Raw genomic sequence first — 25,056 nt, forward strand, 5'->3', positions numbered from 1 at the left:
ATCCAGATGCCAAGGTATTTGTAGTTGGAAAGAAAATTGTGGTTGCACAGCTTTTAAGGCTTCAGTAACTGGTTAAAGCCTTCAATATGAGGCAATATTCGCATTTCTATAGTGTTTGCCCTTTTTTGTTGTGAAACTTGTCTTAAAAAGGTGTTAATAGTAACCAGCAAATTTGTAATTTTGATATATGTTATGGAAATGCAAATAAAAGGTCAAATTTGTGTTACATAGCAAAAGAAAATGTAAAGCCCATTTGTTTTCAAGTGAAAATTTAAGTTACCAAAAACGCCCGATGTGACATATATGCAACATTCCAGATCTCTGACAATAGGTGGCGCTATTTCAAAAAAAACTTCAAAAATGTGTTCCATGCATTCCACTTGGTCTGTGTTTCACCCCGCTTGATTTTCCTTCAAGGATAAATGGGTCTGGGTTCTTATGGGTTAAGAATGATTCTTAAGTCCATCAGGTAATCTTAACTCAGTGTCATATATAGGCTATTTTCCCCCGAAAATCTCACTGTTTTCCTAAGATGCTCAGCAGATGCTCAGCTGTCAGCTGTCATCTCCATTAGGTTACATGTTATTTTACTAATACATTATTCATCACCCCATCTGCTGATTAAGACCGTGGACTGGTTGAAAACCTCCTGAAATATCTTTCTTGACCAAGAAAGCAAACCACAAAGTCCATTTAGCTTTCAATCATACCATGATTGTCATGGAAATGAAAATGTTCAAATTTGCTTTCATCTGAGCACTTTAAAGACTTTTAAGGTCCTCATTTGGCTGTGTTTTCAAAGTCAAGAATTAACTTTAAACCTCATCTTTCAAACCATAATGGCTAAATGCTGCATATAAATATATAAATAAGATGAAATAAAAACAGACCTTCCTGTAAGATTGACTTCTCTACTACCCTGTGATATTTTTTCATCATGTATCTTTAATGACACAGCTGATGCACTTGATGCTTTGTGAGACTAATAATAAATAAATCATGATGAATAACAAAATAATACTATAAACCTGGTAAAACAGTGGAAAGCAGTATAATATAAGCATATGTTTGAACAAATGAGAGAAATAAAAGGTCTCATATTTCCTCTTCTTTATTACCAAGTAAAACAGGTATTACATTATATTGATTTTTTCATATATTTACTTTCAAAATCTTTGGATGGGAAATTTACATGAAATGTTTGCATATTCTGTGTCTAACACAGTGAAAGGAATACAGCCAAAAAGTTGTAGAAAAAATAAACTTACAGAAATCCTCTGATATTGGAGGACTTAGTGTATGCTCAAAAAATAAGGCAAAGAAAAACATAAGCATTATCAACAGAAACACTGTGAACTGTCGTTCTCAATTAAGTGAAAGAACCATGTGTCTTTTCTTTTTCTAAGAACTACATGTAAGATTACACCCAGGCCCAAACTGTGAGTCAACACATCAAAACATTCTATAAAATGTGATGATCAAACACATATCAACATGTGTACATATGACATGAAGCCAGGAACGGTTTTATGTATGAAATTTTAAGGTGTGTTTTGTGTGCAAGTCAAACACAGGAGAATGTCAAACACCTATATTAGATGCATGAAATGGGAATATCAATGAACACATACCAAATTTATTGACGATGAATTTTTGAAGGTGCATCAACAGCAAAACAGAGAGTGGAGGTTTAAGTGAAGGCAGAAAGTCTCCTCTCATTGCACAATTACACAATAACACGTTTCATGACCTTACTGAAATGGATAAATTGGTATTGCATTGATAAGACTGGTGATGGACAAATGCAGATTTCATGCGGCACCAATTGAAGTAATTAGTCAACAGTATTTTTTTTTGTTTTTTGTTTGTACAAGAAACCCACATGTAAAACAATAGATGAAGAGAGTGGTGGTGTTGTTACATAGAACCTAATGCATTATGAGTGCTGACATCAATTAACCAAGAGACAATCACAGACACATCCATATGCCCAGAGAAATATTTGAAACATAGCTTTTTTATGTACACTTTTTACACTTAAATCTTTAAATATTGCTATTAGAAAATGATAAAACATTTATTCAACACGGTGGAAAAGGAGGAAAATAAAACAGGGACATGAATAGTGCCGTTTTCTTGATAGGCGTATCCTTTGATTACACTGAGATGTCCCCAATAATCCTCATCAAGACCTCCATCGAACGTCACAGTCATAGGAACTGGCCATGTTTTTAAGCAGCATCGAAGGCAACTCCTACAATCGTCAGCCCAGGTCCCTCTTTATTTCTCCTGAATCTTAAAGCTCCTTTTCTCCACACTATGGCACTCACATCTGGCTCTGCATGTATATAACACTTTAAAGCCCTTTCAATCGCACATTCTGTGACAACATGAGACAACAGAATAATTTACCCAGTGAAAAGTAGCAGCTTCTGTTCTTCACACATGTATGGCCTTGTTGTTGCATCGTCTGACCAATCACAAACACCACAACAGCCCTGTGATGGGAGGAAGTCCATGCATCTCAGCATTGTACTTGCCCATAGTGTGATGTTTTTGTTCTTTGGCAAGTCAAACTTCAACGACCAGTTCTGTGTTTACATGAGCCATCAGAGGTTGTGTTTACGGCAGCATGTAATGCACGCAAGCATGGCATTATAAATGTACTTCAATCCTGAAATTGTGTTTTCTAGCACATAAATTACCTATGTGTAGGATTAAAATACTTATTTTAGCAAACAATAATGTATTTTGTGCTCAATAAAACTACGTTCGTTCTGGTGTGATTCAGTTGGTGAGTTTGTAGGATTTTCCCTTGGTTTGGTTCTCTTTCCCACAGAGAAAAATTCAAGTGAACCAAAATGCGTCATGGGAAAGTTCACTATTGGTCAGGTTGTCAGGCTGGAGCAGGGAACTAAACACAGGAATTACAACATAAGATTTAGTTTAGTTTTGTGTCTAGTCCAAGGGCTGCTAGGACTATCCATTACCGGCAAAGATAAACACTGAGACTAATTGCATCACATCATTAGCCTACCTCATTGTAATTAGCGACTGCAGGATCCATACTTAATAAACATTTTTGAACTTCTATGATAGTTTGTACCAACTTGTTAGCATGCAACCTAGATTTTTGGCCAGGATGCTAGTTAACTTCTGCAGAAGCTAACTAAGCTAACCAAACTACTTTCAGTTAACTTAAAGTTGCATTAACAGAGTTTTGACCACCTCAGGGCAGCGGACTGACATTTGGTTACTTTTGAAGTGAACTTGGTGAACATGTTGGCTAACAGAGGATACAGTTGTAGCAACTTTAGCAATATGGACTCGTTGGACTTGTTATGGACTACTTTTTCTGAGGGGAACTCCTCTTGCACGTAAATGTTACACTGCATTCAACAGAAAGCTGCTAACTTTGTCTGCTGTTCAAGAGTACAATTAGCTAGTTAGTTACTTGTTTTTTTTTGCTGAACGCAACTGCCTGCTATGGACCAAAAATGTTTAGCTTATCATTATTTAAGTGACCATTCACTGTGGAGATGACAGCAAACAAGCATATTAATTTAGCACAGAGCAGCTTTGTTTGCTTTTTAAAATATTATCTTTCCTGATGGTAATTTCCTTACAGAAAATAATTTATAATGTATTATACATTTTTTTTGCAAATATTATTTTCCTTTGCTCAAAATATCCCACAATGCAATGAGGATTGAGGCACAGATATAACTCCATTTGAAAAGCACCTTAAGATTTAGTGTGCTGATGTTTGCCCAGTGCTGCGGGTCATTTTAAACTGTGAACTGACCAATCACCTCTAATCACAAGACTGATTGATGGGCTGTGGCATGTCCTGGACTCAGCTAAACAGAAATAATAATAATAAAAATTAAAAAAAACTGCTCAGACGATGATAAAGACTGGTCACACATGGTGGAGAAACAAAATCTGATTTGAGATGGCAGTGTTTAAATCAGATATTACCATGTAACCTATAACTTATTACAACATAACTGCAAAGCAATCCCTTACTGCTCCTTTTTTTCTACATTTTCCTTTCTTTTCCACCTTGTTTAGGATTCTTTAATATTATATAATCTATTCACATTATCTTTTACAGTGCATTTGCAAAGACAACCAGTTAGACTGAAATGAATAAGGCTGGATCACTGTATGAATCCACAATGATGTTAAAAGAACAAAGAATCAGGGTTTCCCTATATTTTACTCCATGTAAGCCCATAGGTTTCCAAGTGCACAAAACTAATGATTTGTATTACCTTGCATAAACTCAGCAGCAGTCAGGCTACTGAATATGATGTAATTAATTCAAATATCATGTATGTGTATGTGTGTGTTTGTGTGTTATGGTCTCTTACTCTGTTTAAGCTCAACCATTAAATCTAACAGATGCTAAAGATAAAGTTTCAAATGCACACAGCATGGGATGGATCCATTGTCTTCACAGTCAAAAGCCACTGATTCTCTTGGTTCCCTTCCCAAACAGGTCCGCTAATTATCCGCTAAATATTTCCCTGCAAAGCAAAATCAAATGTCATGTCAGTGGGTTAACAATGAGTCATCCGTATCAACATACTGTAAAGACAGTCAATCACAAATAGGTCACACACAGATTTCTGACACGTAAACTGACCTGCAGCAAATCTCTTCTTGACCAGCGATAGCCGATAGCCAGTGCCAACCAGCTGGATGTCGCACCCCGACAGTGTGCTTCCCTCACTGGTAAACTGGACTGCTAGCTGGGAGGGTTTACAAGGACCTTCGGTCATCTGGAACCGGCCCAGGAGAGCCCCTACTCCTGCAGGACACAGGCAGCTGTAGGTCAAGTGCTCTACTTGATGGAGCAAGAAAATAAATGTACATTTTGTAGAAGACAAGTCAAGATATCGATCGTGGATTTTCTAAAATGTTGTTCAAGAGCTGGCGGCTTGTCCAGATGAGTGGCACACAGGGGCAACTAAACCAACTCAAATCACAAACCTCCAGTCTTACAGCAAAGAGTTTCCTTCTGTGGCTGAGATTTTAATTTTTAAAGTTCAGTGACATAAAGGGAGAATATGATGATACTGATTGTTTCTTGAGAGGTTTTTATAATAATATGTGAAAAAAACACCCACCTCCATTTTCAGATCTATGAGAGAGGCTTGAAATCTTCCATTGTATCGTCTGCTGCTCTGGATTCCTTGAGGGGAAAATAAATGTGCATTAAATGCGTTAAGCTCTAGCAAATACATCAGGTGTAGGTTATTAGTCCATGCTAATTAAGAAAAATAATAATCTTTCTGGGCATTGAGACAGCAGTTACATAAGATTTACACCATACAGACAAAAACAATGTATGTCTATAGCTCCTGGGGGCAAGAAATTGTACTAGATTGGCCTTCACCTCCTGACATGTCCAACCTGGCCTAAATATAAGCAGTACTCACCAGGTGGCAGGCGGGATCATGGCCTGGAGCTTGGCTATGCCTCCATCCACAGGTACGGTGAACTGGATGTTGTGTAGTGGCACAGGGGCAGGCATGGCCTCTGTGTTGTACTTGTAATCTATTCTAAGGTCCGTGTTGGTGGCATCGCCTCGCCAGCTCAACGCCAGGTTCAGAGGGGTGGACTGGATCCCGTCTGCAGACACCTAGGACACACAGAAACACCTGATAGTGAGAGAGAAGCGTAGGGTAGACACAAGAGACGGACACAGCAGGTTGATATTTACCTGATATTTGATCATATCCACGTTGTAGTACGTTGCCTGAGGCTTCTGCTCAGCCACTTTCTTCAGATGGCTAATCAAGTTTGGCATATTTACCCAGAACTCCTTGGTGTCTGCACTGTCTGTTGTGGAATCACTAAGGGGTGAGAGGTACAAGATCAAAATCGATACTAACTCTATAAATAACGCCTCATTTTTAACAACACAATGACCAATTGTTCTTTATCGACAGATTTTCACAGCTGACTCTATCTTCTGAAGATACATCCTGACTATTGTTTGTATATATTTCTGTGCAAGTTAGTCTTTTTTATTATCCATTGTCCTACCAGCACAGCAGCTGTGGGTTGGGGAGGACCTGATCCAGTCGGCTGTAGTTGCTGATGCTAAAAGTGAGGATGGGTTGAGATGGGTGGCTTGCAAAATGCCTGGTTATGCCTGCAGGGAAGGACAGCACCATCTCCCCTGTGATCCTCACAACACATCTGGGACAGAGGGAGAGAAGCCGCAGAACTCAGACATCACACTGAACAAGAATATACACCAGCATCCGTTTCCATGTTTTTCCATATTCCATGTTGTAAACCATTTTCTTGACTGTACACAACATCTTTGCAGAACATGCGCTTCAACTGGGAGCAGCAAAGTCTGGTAGCTCAAGCTTTGCTTTTTTTTGTTGTGTTTTTGTCGTATTTTGTCAACTACTGATGGATACTTCTGTGTGGAGAGGAGATTATTCGGCAGAGGAGCTTCTTTCACTGAAAATGGAGCAAGTCTGGAGGACACCACCTTGTTCCAGCTGAGACGAAGAAGTGCTTTCGTGGTTGGTGTGCTGGTGGTTAAAGGCCTGGAAGTGGAGATGAACTGGGGCCTTTCTGCTGTCAATCATCATGGGAAATATCAACACTCTGTCCGTCAAGAACAATGAGTCGGAGATATTGGTGAAGACTCAGAAATCATAACAATCCTTGTGTACATCCAAACAACGGCTACTGCTGAAGTTCTCCATGAAGTCGTTGCTAGGATACAGGCCAAACATCCTGAGGCACTTTAATCATGTTTCCCTGATGGACTCACTGGGGGATGTGGTAGAGAAATGCCCTCGAAGATAGTGGAGGCCATTCTGAACAACTGGGATCATCCACTTCATGGCACCTTGATGGAGCAGGAAAGCAGCGGTGGTGGACGGCTCGTCTCTCATCACTGCAGGACGAAGAAAGAAGATCCTCTGTACCTACTGCCATCAGGCTTTTTTATTCTTCTGCAAATGGTCGATGAGCTGACAGACGAATGAATTTCCCTTTAGGGATTAATAAAGTAATTTGTATTCGTATTCTTTTGCACTTCTGCCCATCCTGGATGAGGGATCCCTCCTCTGTTGCCCCCCTTTAGGTTTCTCCTGTTTTTTCCCTGTCAAGAGTTTTCTCGGAAGATTTTCCTCAGTTAATTTAAGGATCTATGGGCAGAGGAACTTGTTATGATGCTATGTAAAGCCCTTTGAGACAAAATAAACCTGCCTTGCCTTTAGTATCAAAGGTTGTGATGCAAATTGTATGTGTAGCTACCTGAAAAGTATCCACTTTGTTAGTCATTAAAAATAGAGATAAATGTTTCTTGTCTTGCCTTTCACATTATTAGCAGCATTTCATGATACAAGTGCTTCACTTTTGACGCATGATATAAGCATAAACAAGCCATACTTGCTGGGATCAGCGCCTTTAAAGTAGGCATTGATGGTTTCTGTGAAGGCAGCTGCCACTGGGAGAGTGTCCTGTGGACCCATGGTGAGTGGACTGGGGCCTCTGGAGCATCCTGAAGAACACACATGAAAAATTCACAAATTTAAATATGAAACCACATTTACTCTCCTGGGTTGTCCCCTGTTTGCTCAGACGTTCAGCCATGGGTTACACGCAGAAGACAGGGGAGTACTAAACAGACAAAAGCAAAATTGAACCCTTCATTTTCAATGAGGTTGCTGGGTGAGAGAGCAGGACATGGGACGGGGTGCGCAGCGGTAATTTTGGCTCCTATTCTGAACATGAGCGTGGACAGGACCACAGCTGGACACAGAGCATGGTGCTTTTGGTACATGCACTGGTGGGACTACAGCAGCGTCGTGGCTCGACTCACCTTCAAAAGCTAAATAAAACCTGCCGTGGTCAAACCATACCAGAGGCTGTGAGGCCTCTGAGGGAGCAGAGACATGAGGGGGAGAGAATAATGGACAGGGACAGGACCATGAGGCAAGGACACAATGATGAGCAACAGACAATGTGGACTCAGACTGAGATGTGACACGTGAAAAAACAACAAAAAAAAAAACAGGAAGAATTGTTGGTAATGTACCTGTAGCAGCCATGTTAAGATCTCTCCCTAATGTTGGAGTGGACGCTGCACTCTGCGAGGTAATGGAGGAGATGGAAGAAGAGCTTTCTGCCCGGGCCAGGGGGGCGAAGGGCGGGGGGCTGCCTGAAACTGGTGGGCTGAACGGCCGAGTCTGGAGACAACACATACCCTGTGAATCTGCTGTCTTTGAGACTCGTACAGAATCATCCGAACACCAGAATAAAATGTCAAAGGCAAAGACAGAGAAACGAGAGGACGCTCCACACGTACCAGGTCTGTGATTGGTTTTCCCGGAGGCAGCTTTGGTCGCGAGGACGGTCGAGGAGGAGGAGGTGGAGGGACGGGGCTGCCTCGAGACTGAGGCGTGGCAGGACGAGCTGGAGACGAGGGGCCTGCAGCACACACCAGTGTCTGTGGTTAGCGCTGCCATCAGGTCACACTGAGGTTTTTTTTTTATTCAACAACAACAATACTACTTGTGTCGTACTCACAGAGTGACAAACTGAAGTTATCAGCAAAATTGTAGACTGTGAAAATTCAATTTGCATTCATCAGCTCAAGAAAAGCTCTGTTTGACTGTCTGAACAGCTGTGATACAGGTCCCCTGTCCCTCATCAAACTCATCAAATACACAATCCAGCAACTCCAAAACACTCTCATGGACAAGTTGTCACCTGCACATTCACCACGCTATGAAATAATCATGTAACATTACAAAGACAGAGTTGTTTTTGAGGCAAATGCGTTGCTGAAACTACATTCCGGACACGGCTGCTGGGCAGAGTGAGTCAAAAGCGCAAGTAGTTCCGAGTATTTGCTTCATGTGTCGTAATGTTACATTATTATACACGATTATTTCATAGTGTGGCGAATGTGCAGGTCACAACTTCTGCACGAGAGCATTTTGGAGTTGTTGGACTGTGTATTTGATGAGTGTGATGAGGGACAGGGGACCTGTACCGTTCACCTCCATTGTGTTCGCTGAGCAGCTCACGTCTCTGCGCCGCAGATCTCAAAACAACATGCACCGATAATTAAAGGTAACGAACCTACTGCTATGACTCTAGGGGTTATGGCAATAGGAGAATTTGCCAAAATGTTGAACTATCCCTTTAAGACCAACACACACTGCCACCAAACAGTCGCTACATAGCCACCATTATTTTCAGTGTACAACCCCACACCAGCACCAGCTTGGCTCTTAACACCACTTGTGTATTTCCAGCTTTTCCACCCTCCCTTTTTTTTCCAGAGAAAAGCCTGTTGTGTATTTTCCAGCTCTTCGTCAGTGTCTTTTGTGTGTGAGAAACGGCTGTGAAGAGGATACTTGGTGAGGTCGAGAAATATATGGAGCTATATGACCCACATTTGTGTTATTACGAAGACAATGGAAAAAAAAAAAAAAAGATGAGGTGAGCCTGGTGAGTCACAGCTCTGGAGCTTCAGCTCCTCAAGTGTGAAATCAAGTTAAGGTTTAAACTTGATTCCTTTACGGACTAAGAGATGGAAAGAAACACTCATGTTAAGACCAGCTCCATCTGATGATACTGCTTTGTTACAGCATCAAGCCTGCTGTCTGTTCACCATGGGAGGATGAGGAGCTGCCAACTGCTCTGAGGGCATGGTCTAACCTTTTGTCTTGTAAACACAACCATGGCTGAAGTGACCATTATCACCACCACCTGCTCCCAGCGTTAAACTACGTCCATATGAGACGTTTAACTCAAAGGAGCATCTGTCACTGTTGTGAAACTGGCTTCAAGATTCCTACATCATAACACCGAGTCAGTCCAGTCAGAATAATATTTCATATCCGTGTTGTTGAATTTAGATAAAATTCAGTTTATATTACTAAAAAACGTAATATTGTGATTATTACTATTATTATTTATAATACAAATATGACTTGTTGTGATTGATATTGCCTTGCTGTATGTTCATGTTTTAATATTGTTGATGTTTTAATTATTTATTGACCCTTGATGCACTTTATGTTTTTAACTATTTAATTGTTTTGCTGCTACAGGAAACTGCCAAACGAGAATTTGTTGTATATGCTCTTATGCAATAACTGAACTGAACTGAACTGAACTGAACTGAACTGAACTAAACTAAACTAAACTAAACAACAATCTTAAAAAGATGCCTGCTGCTCATGAGTGTTGATGATTTTTTCGAAGCTGGATCAGGTTCCATTTAACACAGAACAAAATGTAAATGCATTTCAGGTATCTCCGTGGGATTTTTGGTGGCACTGAAGTCATCATCGCTCTCACCTTCAAACTTTGCCCTCTGCCAACAAAGTTTATGTCCAGTATTTCAACAGTATAATAGGTCATTGCAAACATTTAGAAAGAGAGAAGAGCAGAGTACTCACTGCTGCCTGAATACGGCCCTGGGGAAGACATAATAGACCTGTAGGTGGTTGGAGGGAGAGGAGGGGGCGTCCCCCTGAAGCTGGGTGTCAACTCTCTGGGCGAGCCCACCAGGTCTGGGATGTCATCTCTCAGGTATGCACCCTCGGGAGTCCTCTTTCCTCCTGTGCCCCCCAGGACCAGAGGAGAAGTGACTCCTGGCCGAGGGGACCTCCGCTCGGCCGGCAGAGGGGGCACGGGGCTGATGGGGGCCGGGGAGGAGCAGTACTCCACAAACTGCAGGACCTCTTCGTCGAGCCCTTCGTCGTCGAGGCAGATCGGGGGCGAGTTAGAGGGAGAGAAGTCAGGGGGCAGCGGCGGGGCCGGCTCATCCGGAGGCGGGGGTCCGAACACGATGGAGGGGGGCGAGTCCGGGGGCGAGAAGGGAGGAGGAGACCCGGGGGAAAAAGGTGGGGGTGAAGGCGGGGGCTCGTTGGGCGGCGGTCCTGGGGAGAGGCACGGGGTGGAGGGGGTGGACAGGGGCGTGTCGGGGGGAGGAGAGTCCGGCGGAGGAGGGGGAGCGGGTTCATCCGGCGGCGGGGGGCGGTCTTCCATGAAAGTGACCCATCTGGGCGACACGATCTCCTCGCTGGCGCGGGGGCTGTCGACGGGGCCGAACACGTCGTCCAGGTCGGGGCCCGGGGAGCCGCGGTAGGAGGCGGGGGACAGGACGTTCAGGTAGATGGGGGCGGAGCTGCGACCTCCTCTCCCATTGGGCAGATCGGCTACGGTGGCTCCGGTGGAGTCCGAGGGATATCCGTAATGACTTCTGGATGGAATGTTTTTTGGAGGAAGCGGAGGAGGAGCTGCAATAGGGGTGGGAGAAAAAATTGATTCACATAAGTATCGCGATATTTTTTTGACGATTTTTAGATCGATTTTTTTTTCAAAAATCGATTTTTTTAAATTAATTTTTTTAATATTTTGCAATGTGCATTTGTTTGCCTTTTTTACAAACAGAGAGTCCAGGTTTTGAAAAGGGTTTAAGTTCACTTTATAATAGAGTATGTTAATTTATAGGCTCCTACAGTGTTTGTGTGCAGATAAATGTTAAAATGTAGCTGTTCACCTCAGCCTATACCTCATTTTGTCAGAAAGATTTCAGAAGCCTGTTTTTTCTATACTCTTTTATTTTTGCCTCTTTTATGCAGTCCAGGCTTTTGAGAAGAGAGTAAACATATATTGCTGCTGAATAATTCTTAAAAACTGGCTTACATCTGTAGACAATCATAATCATTCAACTGTTTCACTGGCGTTAAAAATGCAGACAAAAAATCGACAGTATCGTAGAATCGCAATTTAAATCGAATCAGCATCCAAAAAAACGTAGAAGAATCAAATCGGGAGAAAAGCATATCGTCCCAGCCCTAAGCTGCAACCAAGACGACACCTCAGCTTCAGTTCAGCTTCAACAAAAGTCACACTGACGGGACTGAACTCACCTCCTGTTGGGAAACTTCTGCTCAGCGGTGATTCTGACCGCGGTCTTGATTCTCCCCATATGTCAGCAGGAACCACTGTGAACCAGGAGCGACACAGAAACAATCAGCGTCAGTGTCCCCGCTTTAAACGCTACTGTCTCAATCATATAGAGTTATTCACTAGTGATGAGGGACAGACCGTCATATCTGGCATATTTGGTCTCTGACGGCAGCCCGAAGAAGGCAGGGACGTTCTGTGAGAACCTGTCACTGAGGAAGGACAAAGACAACAAAAAACTTTGACTGGTTGAAATTTAAATGGCCACATTCTTCAGTTTTTTTTCCTAAAGATTACTTCCTATATCATATGGGAGGGGATATTTAGTTTGTGAGCAGTCACAGACCTCGGCATCTCCGGGGCAGGACTTGGAGTAGGGGTGGAGCGCCGGGGTCTGGCAATCTCCTCACCTGAGAGACACATAAAAACCTGTTGCTAGTCTTGTATTTGACCAAATGTCTACAGGAAAATACACAATTACATTATTAAACAATTGAAAAGACAGTGTTAAAACTGATATACTTACAGGACAAATTTCTTTTTATCAGCCCCTGTAAAAGAAAGAATCCACGACAAAGGACATATTAAGGATACAGATGATGAGAGAGTGGAAAAATTTGAATGTGTGATCTTTAAGACACATCCATCCTGAGTCATTTTATTCTTCTATTTAGTGCTTTGTTATTGTTTCTGATCAAACAGGGTGTTACAGACAGTGCAGACATTTCAAATACTGTTCATGAACTTTTTAATTGCCCTAAGAGAAATCTTTGGTAACCCTTTAATTTACAGGTCGTTAATTACGTGATAATGTCAAGAAATAGCCAAGAACTAAAAATTAATTGCATCATAATGTCTAGAAATAGTCTACAGAATAAAGGTCAATTTCATAGTAATGTCGAGAAATATAGCCAAGAAATAACGATTGATTGCGTAGAAATAGCCCAGAAATAAGGGTCAATTGCAAGGACTTGGTGGAGAAAAATTCTGGCCTTTCCCAAAAAAATCAAAGCATGTGTAATCTTTTGCTTTCATGAAAAACATGACATTACTATGAAATTGACCAGTATTTGTAGGCTATTTCTTTACATTACTACGCAATTAATTGTTATTTCTTGACATTATCACATAATTAACGGCCTGTAAATTAAAGGTTTACCAAATCTTTCCAAAACTCTGCTCTACATTGTCTAAGAGGTATTTTTTCTTTTAGACTGCTGAGTGTATCCTGTTCAATCCTGCACTGCACATGGTAAAAAACAGGTCTGGCTGTTTCAGGCTGTCTGCTCCCTAACAGCCAGCAGATGGAGCGATCAACTCACCGGGCTGCGTCTCTGAGACCAGCAAAAAGGAAGAGAGAACAGACCTGGGTCAGAGAGTGAGTGACAAATCAGTCAAATGGACACCAACTTAAACTGCACACACCGCACCTCTTTACTTTCACCGCAAAGCCTCGATAATGCAACATGAGCCATAACACCCCGGAGATTATGAGGATGGTTCCAGCATCACCTACGACCGGCACACACACATACACACACACAGAGCTGCATGCTGAAAGTAGCAGGTCGCTCTGTGTGTAAGCTCCACTGAGACCAACTCAGTAGGTTTCGGAGCTTACTGTGTGAGTGTGTGTGTGTATGTGTGTGTGTGTGTTATGATAACTGTGCATTATGTAACACAGCCAGTGCTTTGCTAGACAGGTTCAAGTAAAGCTGTAGCTGAACAGGGAAAAAAAACAAAAAAAACTTAAGTAACAGAAAAAGAAGTGATTTATTTTAAGGCCTAAGACGGTCACAAACACTGAGGGTTAGACAGCATGCAGGGAAAGGTGAATCCATAAAAACAACTAAGTTAGTGGTTTATCATAGGTGGGAACACTTTTTAGAGCATTCTCATTAAGTACGTTCATGCTACGCAGTGTTTTTATGGTGATACAAAGATGAAAAGGTGTGGCAGGCTTACCGGACTTCTCCTCTACAAGACCACAGCAGATATGTGAAGAGAGAAAAAAGACAAACACAGAAGGAGAGTTGAAGAGATGTGAGACACATCAACACAGAGCTGGCCCAAGGCATAAGCGAACTAAGCACCTGCTTGGGGCCCCGTGACTATTGGGGGGCCCCCAAAGGGCAAGTAATTTTTTTAAATTGTAGTGCGTAACTTCTGTCGACACTTGGAGAATTTCTTAAATGCATTGTCTGTTGGTTTATTTTGTTACTTTTAGTCGACCTAGATGACATTCAGTATCCCAGTACTATATCAATTTAAATACTAAATGTAAATCAACCGCAGGCTGCACTTTTAGCTGAATTTGGTGCCATTTCAGAATAAAAACCATAGATGGGTAAAAACCTGCCAGGATATAATGATTCATAATGACAGATTAGAAAAATAGTATTACTGGCAGTAATAGAGGGCACCAAAATAAAGATTTTGCTTAGGGCCCCATGGAGGCTTGGGCCGGCCCTGCATCAACAGCTACTAAAAGATATAAAACTGCAGTGTGTGTGGGGAGGGGGTGCTGATCAGCAGCGCTCACCAGTGATGGAGAGAGTGCCAGGCCTCCCACTGAGGCTTTTAGCTCGTCCATAGATGGAGGGACACACTTGGCACTGTCCGCCACCAGCGGCTTGATCTTAATTTTGAACTTTCTCTTGCTGTCCTCGTCGTCTTCTGAGTCGCTGGAGGAGAAAAAGTGCTTTCCTTTGGAAGCTGGTGAGGGCCCGTCAAGGACAAAGCAGAATAAGTACATGTTAAACAAGAGATGGAGACTAATTCAATCCTCTGCGGCATTTGAGGTTGGAATAACCCTTTTAAAATAATGTGAATTTGTCTTAGACACAGTGTTTGTGAGCAGAGCAGCTCTGCAGAGTGAGACAGACGTCCTCTCTGTGTCTCCATCTGCTGCTAACTGACATTGTCTCAGCTAAATCCTGCTGCACAGGGGGAAGTCTCCCTGGAGCCGACTCTCTATGAATCCAATTCAGACATACAGCTGCAGACACGTGCTGGAGCAAAAAACTTAAAATACCACTGAACTGCAGGTCATTTCTTAATGAGAACTGTGGCTCAGTCCGTTCATTAGCTATAGCGCTTATCCATGCAGGGTCGTAGCGGTGGGGGGGTGGTGGGGGCCAGTTCCCCAGCTGACACTGGGCGAGGGTGTGGTTCAGGCAGCACAGGACTGTGGCTCAGTGACAAACTAAATGTAATGTGTCTCTCGCCAGCTGCCCTCTTTTCTTTTTTCTTTCTGGCCACTGCAGGGACACACATGTGATGAGGCGGGAGAGGGAGAGGCTATTGATTTGGCCTATTTAATGCTGAGGAACACTCATCCAATAAGTCACTCAGCCAAACAGGTCAATAGTTTGTGCAGGAGAAGAGTCCCAAGACTTGCTGCCAGCATCTTCACTTAAAGGATATCATCGGACTCATCTCCGGGCCGGAGGCTGAACCCCTCCTCGTCCACGTCGGGAGAGGCCTGCAGGGGAGAGAGGAGAAGAGTGACAGTCGTTTCTAGTCCATCAAACATTGGAACAGAGGCGCAGCTAAGAGATTTCCCTCCGACCAGCTCTGCATATGGACGTGGATCAGATTTCACAAATGTCTTGCCTGAGACAGCGAGCTTCCTGCTGACTCACAGCTATCACTCTATTTACTCAGTCATCTTAAACCTAGCATCACATGATACTCATGGCAACAGCACACATACATTTCACACGAAAAGCTGCAGAGTCAAAAACAAGGGATAGTCTGTGCATGCTCACATATCTGTCCCAGTCGATCTCTCCATAGAAACCATTGGGAGCCCCGTTGGCCTTTTTCTATCAGGAGGAAAACCAGACAAACATTTAACATTTATGTCAACAAGCAATATCAATTATTAAAGATAGAGTCTGATTGTTACAGCTCAGGTTTTGTCTGATTGGTAATCAATCTACACAAATGTAAATACTGATATGAGACCGCATTAAAATCACTATAAATAAATGGTGAACACTGAGTTTCAAGATTTAATCAGTTCCACTGGAATAAAAGGAAGTAACACAATGCTGGTCAATGGTGAGACTCAACTGACACTTTAACATGTTATCACTACTGTATTTGGATCATTTCCTTTGTTAAATGGTCTTTCCAAATCCTGAAGAAAAAAAGAAGTAGAAAAAAAAATCGACATACACTTCCTTTCTTTCCACTTCCGCTCCCTTCTTTGTCAGGTGAGCTCCTGTTAGAGAGGACAAGAGGAGAGGTCACTGTTTTCAGTTATCGCTCAGTTCACACTTCTCACACAACACTTTTCCAAAACCTTACTTCGAGAGACATACTATGTACATGCTTCTACAAAAAACAACTTCTTTTTTTTTATTTACAAAAGAAGGTTGAATCTCAAACTATCAACTATCTGTGCTCAAGAACCTCGGCTCTGATCTCCAATGAACTCATCAAAGAATGAGAAAGGAAATAGACCCAACAATCAAAATTCTGTATCAGTCATTCACCATTTTAAGTATTTAATACACAGTCCTATTAAATGAGGTTTTCAAACAGATTTTTCACAGTTGGGATTGTTAAGACCATGCATATTATTTGTGTTGTGTGTATGTGTGTGTGTGTGTGTGTGTGTGTGTGTGTGTGTGTGTGTGTGTGTGTGTGTGTGTGTGTGTGTGCGTGCGTGTGTGTGTGTCTGAATTAACCCACGTTGTGTCTGTATCCTTGTCTTTCTTTCGTAAACCCAGGGCTTTCCTGGTTCGGTTTTTCAGTCCTGTAAAAGTGAACGAGAAGGAGAACAACAATGTAACTGAGTTAACGTCTTCATATGCTTCATATGAAAGTAACTGCATGGTCATTAAAATGCACTTAAATGCAAAATAACACAGGCAGGTACCAGGCTGATGCACAGTGAACCTATCCTTGAGGATACACAGAAAACAGAGCAAACTCAGAGCACTGACATGAATCAACGCATCAATTTGAGTCACAGACATTGTGTCATCTGGAGAGAGCCTCCACATCAAACGAAGCAACCCAGTGCAATCCCCTTAAGTGTCCCCTCCCTGACTACACACAGAGGAAAGGAAACACAAGATTGATCAATTCGTCCACTTCATTAGTGAGATTCGACAAAGAGCAGGGAGAGATCTACTTCAACGGCCCGTCAGCCAAAATGGACGCCAACGCCCCTGCAGCGCTGTTGGCAACTCACAACGCTGAAATCAAGACAACTGGGAAAACAAACAAAGAAACACAATTCGGCGTGTGCAGAAACTAAAAGTTTCTTGTAGAGGTTAAAACTTTCATAAAAACTTAAGCAGGATAGCAGACTGACAGCTATATCAACTCTGGAAGCTAACGTCAACGTGCTAACATGCCCACATTGCTAACATACCGATGAGTATGCTGCGCTCAGGACAAGTTGGAACTTGGATTTTTCCGAACTCCGACTTGAAAAAGTGCAATCGAATGGCCCCTCAAGTCGGAGACCTACCCCAACTTCTCCAAGCATCAGTTGTCGACGTCACACGACAAGCTGTACCTGGGCAGAACCAGGGAGCATGATGTCAGTCCACTTCCCATTTCTCCGACTTCCTATTTCTCCGACCATACATTTCTATATTTTTGCTCCCATTAGTCCGACTTCCCATTTCTCCGACCACACATTTCTATATTTTTGCGTCCATTAGTCCGACCTCCCATTTCCTCGATTTAAATATTCCCGGTGTTCCGACTCCCAGTAATTACCACTGTGTATTAGCCCGAATAATCCGGCCCAGAAGCAGGATAGGAGAACATATTGACTGAGATATCAACTGTATTTTGACGGCGCCACAGTCTAGTCAAAAGTGTGTAGATGGTCCGGCTCCTGTTAATGCATTTTTCATGTTTTAAGACATGTGTAACAAACACAAAGTCTTGGCATCCGAAGCAGGAGATGCGTAAACAGGAAGCAGACTGGTGGTTTTCAATCACACACTCCGACGCCGCTTGTTGAAAATGTAATCCAGGAAAAAAGGCTTACAAACATGGACCAAAACGGCTCCATAATATGCACAAAAATCCAAGAGAAACTAAAGTTAACTAAAAAATTTACTAAACAGCAGCAAGTGGTCAAAATTGGTGTTTTACACATGCCTCTGTGTGTCTGGCACACACGTCTTGGAGCTCTCCCACGTTGGTTTGTGGATGAAAGCTGCAAGTGCTATGCATCGCTATGTTCTGGGGTTCATAGTCGAAATTCTGGGTGGTCGGATTTAGTCATGGTCGGAATATAGGGATTATTTTGGTCGGAGCACCGAGCAATCGGCCCAATGGGCGTAGAAAAGTCGGATTAATGAGTAGTCGCATGGGTGGACGGACTTTTGGGCAGTCGGACCGATGTATGCTCCCCGCAGAACCACACCGTCAACGGTAAAACATCAATTAAATGCATTTAAATGCCAAAATATATTAAAATGTTCTTTTTAAAATTGTTTTTGTGCCCTTTGTATATGTTTTTATGCCTGACGTGAAGCACTTTGAATGCAAAGTTTGTTCTGGTCCACCATGTTTTTGGTTATTCTGACCTGGTGCGTCTCTAACGTTATAAAGTCAGAGCTCTGAGTTTTCAACTGGGAAATATCCCAGTTCCAAAGAGTAGACACGGTCGCGCACATCCAGTTCAATAGGTGCTGGCCTCAAAAAATGTGGACAGGAAAAGCAAAAAGAGGAGACCGCACACATCAGCTCCCTTCTGTGCAGATTTATTAGCACATCAATAGTAACGTTTCGAGCTCATAGCTCTTCATCAGTCTGATGAAGAGCTATGAGCTCAAAATATCCCAGTTCCGACATTTGTTTTGTTATGTTATCTTTTGTGTTACCAAGCTAACATTAGCCAGTTAGCATAACACAAGGAGCACAGTAAGGTGGAGCGACGTTCACACAAGTTTGTGCTGGCAAACACACCACAGCATAGCTATTGTTCATCTTCTGGGGAATATGAACATTTTTATTGTAAATCTTCAAACAGCTCTCTCAATCGCGATACACGATCGGATTGCCGATCGGATTGGCACAAGCCTACAGTAGCAGAGACGCAATCTGCTCAGCAAACACAATGGAGGTGAACGGTCCTGGTCCACTGTCCCTCATCAAGCTCATCCACAATCCAACAACGCCAAAATGCTCTTGTGGACAAGTTGTGACCTGAGCGTTTTGGAGCTGTTGGATTGTGTATTTGATGAGTTTGATGAGGGTCAGGGGACCGGGACCGTTCACCTCCATTGTGTTTGCAGAGCAGCTCGCATCTCTGCCCCGCGGATCTGAAAACAACATGCACCGATAATTAAAGGTAATGAACCTATCCCTATGACTATAGGAATTATGGCCATAGGCGAATTTGCCAAAATGTTGAACTATCCCTTAAAGATAGTAGGCTATGTCTTAATCAGTGTTTAAATTGTGATGGATAAACTCACAATGACCCGCTTTTCTCAGGTCAAAGGCACTTTGATCTAATTTACAGTAACATGCTCTGAACGTTAACACTTCATAACAGACAGATATTAGATAAAATGGCAGATGCCACATAAACAAATACAAACCATTAATGGTAAATGGAATCACAGAAGATTTTTTTCAGATTTATTGGCCGTGCTGCATGTTTTTCAGCAAACAGACAACTGACAGGTTTACATAACAGTGTTTTAGACGACCAGCAAGCACAGTAGATTCTCACATTCATACTAGAGCAACAGGGACACGTGATGGACAGTTGGGTGGATGAACATTTTGTGCTTTTCAGTGGCAGCTCGGTTTCTACGTTCATCATCTCTTTTTGCAATCTGTGGGCTGTGTTTTAAACTGGGAAAGACATTTCACATTGATGTGTATTTTTTTTATACATGGTCCTGTCCTAAATGTTGTTGCATATTAATGCTTACTCCAAAATGATCTGATCTGGCCTCAAAGTCAATACACCTGGATTTTGTGGTATTTTATGTATTAAAAACAAGGCTAATACTATAAATGTGAAGGCAGTGCACTGTGGCTCCTTCACTTGGGAGGAAGCTCTCCTGGGTAGTGAAGGACATGTCAGGGCCTGTAGCTATCTGGGCTGCTCAATAGCAGATAACACATTATTCCTGCATCATAACTCCTGATCAATGGAGATAGCTCTGTATGATGATCCCTGTGTCCACTCCCAACCTGCACATGTCCTGTGTGATGAGGACTAAGAAAAGAGAATCAATCCTGACATTGTTACGAAACAGACATGCTATAACTATATGATATTCACCTAAGCAGCACAAGCAGCTTCAGACTTTTTCTTTTATTAATCACTGACTGCATGGCGGTGTGGATCATGTTGTGCATCAGAGGACCACTTATCACTTTTGTTTTTGTAACCCATTTGCAAAGTTTGCCCGAGGAGCGCTCTAAAACACTCATTAAACAGATGGATCATGGTAATTATGTAATTAGCATTAGCTGTAAATATAGTTGAGTTTGGTTACTTCACAGAAACAGAGGATTTTCAGATTTAATATTGTGAAATACCTTTATAAGGACCAGAGTGGTTATTTCACATTTTATCCCTGCATTAAAAACATTACTGCTGTACAATCAGTATAACATAACAACATGCACCACCAGCCTTTTCATTCAACTTCATAAATAGGGTTTAAAATAGGACACAATATCAGGTTTCATTACACAATTATAATACTATTGTGATATAGCCTACAGATTACTTTAAATAATTATAGTAATGATTGTGTGATAATGATCAGCAAAGTCGATCTTTTTTGTCTGTTGTGTTTTTAGCCTCTTTTTAGACTCATATATGGATGCAGGAAGGTGGAGAGGGTCCACTACTATAACTAAACAGAAAGTGTGAATAAAAATATAAATGGATAGTGAAAAGAAATAATAATAATGTGAAATAAGATCATGATATCTATGTTATTAACCCTATTTGCTTTTTCCTTCTTTTAAAAAAAATTTCACAGTTATTTTTAATAACTAATATAGCAATACCCCTAGTTCAAACGCATATTTTCATGCTTTCAGGTGAATGATGTCTACGTTTGTACAACAGGTGCCTGCCCTGGACTGAATTTCTAACTCTTTATAAAACCCGTTTCTCTCTTTGGTAAATGTTCTGATGTCTCTGACAACAGAACATTTGAGGCTCAACATCCAGTCTTTAAACAGAAACTTTAAATTTAAGGAATCTAAAATTAGGAAAACTTCACGCCTGCACACTGACTTGGACCACATTCTGGTCTCCCCCATAGCCTTGGATGTATAACTGTAATCTCTTCTATCACACACAACTTTGCTATTTAAAAAGAAAATCTTAACTAAAGGTCAGTTTTCTGTTTTTCACATTTTCAGCTGCTCCTTGTGCTTTTTTGTGGCTGAGGATGTGAGGATGCAGCTGGACGCTCTAGGAGACACTGAGTAGCTTTTAGCTGCATCCGCTTCTTCTTTGGACAAGTGTGCCACAGTTTTGTGTAAATTCCTAAAACAGCCAGATGTCGACGCTGCCCGTCAGCTGTGCAACGGTGTGACAATTACACTATTCTTTACACACCTAACACTTGCTACAGTAACAGCAAGTGAAATGAAGAATAAAGACAGGAGCAGTGGAACCAAGGTCAGGTCCAATTAGTTTTGAACAATGTGCAGGACATAGCACTGATACACTTTAAATGTACCTCAGTTAGTGAGCTTTGACTGCTCTTTAAAGGACCACCAGGAAATACGAGTTCCTCTGTGGCACCTGTAAGTGCAGATTTTTTTCTGTATCGTTGCACTAACCTTTTCTAAACTGACAACGTGAAACTGGACAAGTATTACGTATCTTACCTCAACTCTGAGGATCTACTGACTGAACTTCTTCTTTGAGAGCTGGCAAACCAACAAATGGCACATTGCCTCCACCTACTGCTCCTTTGTACCAGTGAACACGGCTGGTTTATCCCTTAACTCTGTCCTTCTCTGAGATGTACAGTCCCTCCACCCACTCCACTCCATTCGGCTTCCAAGCATGGTCAGATGATCCAGTACACGCTCTGTGTAAATGTTCACAAGATGGTCCCAAATGTTGGCGAGTGGATTTTCATACACTCTTGGCATTCACAACACCGTCAAGAGGAATTAACTCAGTCTAACACCTTGTTGCAAGCTCTGGAAAATCATTAATGCCGTCCTTCAGGTGTAAAGTTCAGTTTGAAAAAGGATCATTTGGACAAAGACGGTGTCAAACCCTGTGATTCTGCCTTTAATGATATGGATAAACCTATGTATATGCTGCATCAGCAACAGGGTGATCACTCCTGCACATGTGCTACAGCCATGTTCGAGACCAAACAACATGCACTGATTGTCACTAACTCCACCTGACAGCCTCTCTGCTGGGTAATTAGCAATGCACGTGTAGCTAACGAAGGCTACGATAAGCATGTGACATCTGTGTTGAGTGTGGATTTCTTCGAGCTGAGCACAATATGATGGCAGGCTGGCTGCAGGCCTTTTTGCTAATAATAGCCACCTTCCATTACCACGTTGGCATTAATGGATGGTAGAGGCCCAGCATCTGTCATGCAGGGTTATATCTATGATTTAGCTATTTTATTGTGGTTTTACAGTGCACTTCTCTGCGTTCCAACAATGTCAGCTGTGGTGTAGGGTCTTTTATGCAACCTAGCTGCTACACAGTGAATGGTCTGAGGATCACTTGTCCTATTGACATGGTAGAAACAGCAGCAGGGGTATGAATGAGTGCAGCTTACTCAGATTTCTCCTCAACTAAAATAAGCATTTAGAAGACACAGGATGAAGATAGAACAAAACAGAGCTATAATCTGCACACACAGAGAGAGAGAGACATGCACAGTCACAATTATAAACTCACACAAACACAGCAGGACATCAGCAAGATAGCAGACCCACACTGATGTGAATGTCAGGTCCTCCTGCCTCACACAAGCATCTCACATGATCTCTAAATCAGTCACAACCTCACACACACACAACACAACAAAACGGTCACACTGGTCATGGTTATGGCTTAGTTACTCCAGAGGTCCACTACACTACAGACTCGACAGATCAGGGCCCAGCAGGACACGGGAGGGCAGGAGGAGGACGCAGGGGCAGAAAACATGGCAAATGACGGAGGAGCAGCAGCACACCACTCACCTTGCATCATGGTTGCAGATTTTCATCCTACGTTGCCCTCCGGTGTGCAGGCAAGCAGAGATGGAGGAATCCGCTCGGTCAGAGGATGCCTGGGCAGGGCATAGCTAATTCTGCTCACAGCTTCCCCCCTTGCTAAAGCACGATGTTGATTCTCCTCCACTTCACCCACACACACACCCCACGGGCCCGAGCCCCCCCAAAACACCCGCACCGGTGAGGTGAGGCGGGGTGGGGGCAGAGCTGAGCGGCAGCAGCGGCGGCGGCGGCGGAGGAGGAGGACACGGTGAGAAGAAGATAGACCCGAAGGAATATGCAGCAGATCAGGAGGGTAGAGGTGGAGGGGAGGAGGGGAGGAGGGGTGAGGGTGTGTGTGTGTGTGTGTGTGTGTGTGTGTGTGTGTGAGAGAGAGAGAGAGAGAGGGGGGGTGGGGGGTGAGGGTCCTGTCAGTGTGCGCGTTAGGCCCTGGGCGCCCGAGCAGCACCGACACGCGCCATCTCTGAGAGGGGGGATGCTGAGGAAAGGCAAGGAGAGAAAAAAACACAGCGATACAGAGAGAGAGAAAGAGAGAGAGTGAGAGAGAGGAGGAGGAGGGAGGGAGGGAGTGGGAGGCTCGCTGATGTCACATCTGCACTAAACCAATCCCTGCAACCATGGTCACATGGCTGCTGTCCCCTGATGCCTTAGCACCTCTCGGCTCGCCTCAAACACACACCACAGACAACTGGATACATATAAGGCCTCACATGAGATAATCAACTATTTAGCAAAACATCAGCTCCTATAATCAGGTTGTATTTAAATGTACAGGATCTGACATAGCTCTGTGCTTAATGGCCTTTTTGTTTTGTTTTTGCACCATTCCTCAAACCTACTTCAAGTTTTATTTACATTTTTTAGTTGAACGGGACAGAGAGGAGGCAAAAAGCTGGACAGGTAGACATCGGGGGATAAAAAATATGAGGTCAGGCACAGTTTAAGCCAAACAGGGGGAGAGTGTTTTAAGTCCTTTGTTGAAATTTTGAATAGGTTGAGGGGAAAAAATCACCCAACAAAAGAGGAAAGGGGATTTCATGATTTTCAAGCAGCTACTGAACCATATGATTCTGTCCCTGTATGTGTGTGTCAGATAAAAGCCCTGATAAAAGGGCCTCAGGTTTCTCAGGGAAAGGATTTCAGACACATACGCAGGGGTGAGATCATGCAGAGGAGGAAACCAGTGAATGGAGGAAAGTTTCTTTTTTTACATGTTGGTGATTCTTTACCAGTGGTTTGGATAAGTGTGGGTGTTACACCTAAAAGTGGTACCACAAGCCGTTTATTTATTTGGATACATTTCTAAGACAAAAAGAAAGTTGTAAAACCTAAAGTCAAGAAATGTCATTGTCAATGTATGACATATTTCTTGTGTATAATCTAGTGTTAAGAAGGACAATATGTTTCTATAGAGCTATGAAACAAGGTATTTATGAGTGGGAGCCTGATTTGTTTGCGTGTGTGTGGATGAACATACAGCTGATGCTATACACATTCCTGCCAATGGTTTCACACCAATGCTCTGATCTACAGGTGGTGTTAAAGTGCCAAGAAACCATGGACCACCGAACCACAGGCAGGAAGAAGAAGTAGGCAAGGCAAGTATGCATGGATGTACAAAATGTAGGTTTTAAAACTACCAAAAAGAAAGGAAACACATTTATTGTTTTAAATGAGTGACTGAGGCTTCTTCCACACAGATATGTGACCCATTTTAATTTCAAAACTAGATACACTCTGCAGAAATGGAAATTTAGCGAAATGCCTTCCTGATTAGGTCTCATGAATCTTGACTTCCAGTGGCCAAAGCAACATCGATAATGAATTACGAATGCTACTGACCTTGTTGTCTTTGCTAGCAGCTGT

The 25,056-nt window shown here is 42.5% G+C and overlaps 1 protein-coding gene across 2 annotated transcripts; it reads right to left on the minus strand.

Moving 5' to 3' along the window:
• Positions 1-1,391: 1,391 nt before the first annotated feature.
• On the minus strand, positions 1,392-23,305 carry LOC146970805 (SH3-containing GRB2-like protein 3-interacting protein 1). Of its 2 annotated transcripts, XM_085804581.1 has the most exons (23): positions 23,158-23,305; positions 16,672-16,735; positions 16,153-16,198; positions 15,741-15,797; positions 15,397-15,454; positions 14,513-14,688; positions 13,936-13,947; positions 13,293-13,304; positions 12,497-12,521; positions 12,317-12,380; positions 12,112-12,182; positions 11,934-12,008; positions 10,455-11,297; positions 8,348-8,469; positions 8,078-8,228; positions 7,862-7,918; positions 7,429-7,540; positions 6,058-6,213; positions 5,732-5,864; positions 5,448-5,650; positions 5,136-5,200; positions 4,652-4,816; positions 1,392-4,532 (listed from the first exon to the last, which is right to left on the minus strand). In XM_085804581.1, the coding sequence occupies exons 1-23, from the start codon at positions 23,165-23,167 to the stop codon at positions 4,510-4,512; spliced, it is 2,700 nt and encodes an 899-aa protein (XP_085660707.1). In that variant the 5' UTR covers positions 23,168-23,305; the 3' UTR covers positions 1,392-4,509. The 2 variants fall into 2 exon arrangements, with proteins under 2 accessions (XP_085660707.1, XP_085660706.1); XM_085804580.1 differs by lacking the exons at positions 13,936-13,947; positions 14,513-14,688; positions 15,397-15,454; ... (2 more) ...; positions 16,672-16,735; positions 23,158-23,305 and having other exon boundaries at positions 4,652-4,810; positions 13,293-13,530.
• Between the last annotated feature and the right edge of the window lie 1,751 nt (positions 23,306-25,056).

The sequence above is a fragment of the Trachurus japonicus genome, chromosome 17, assembly GCF_045865225.1.
Source record: "Trachurus japonicus isolate A0001 chromosome 17, Traja_1.0".
Classification (NCBI taxonomy): Eukaryota; Metazoa; Chordata; class Actinopteri; order Carangiformes; family Carangidae; genus Trachurus; species Trachurus japonicus.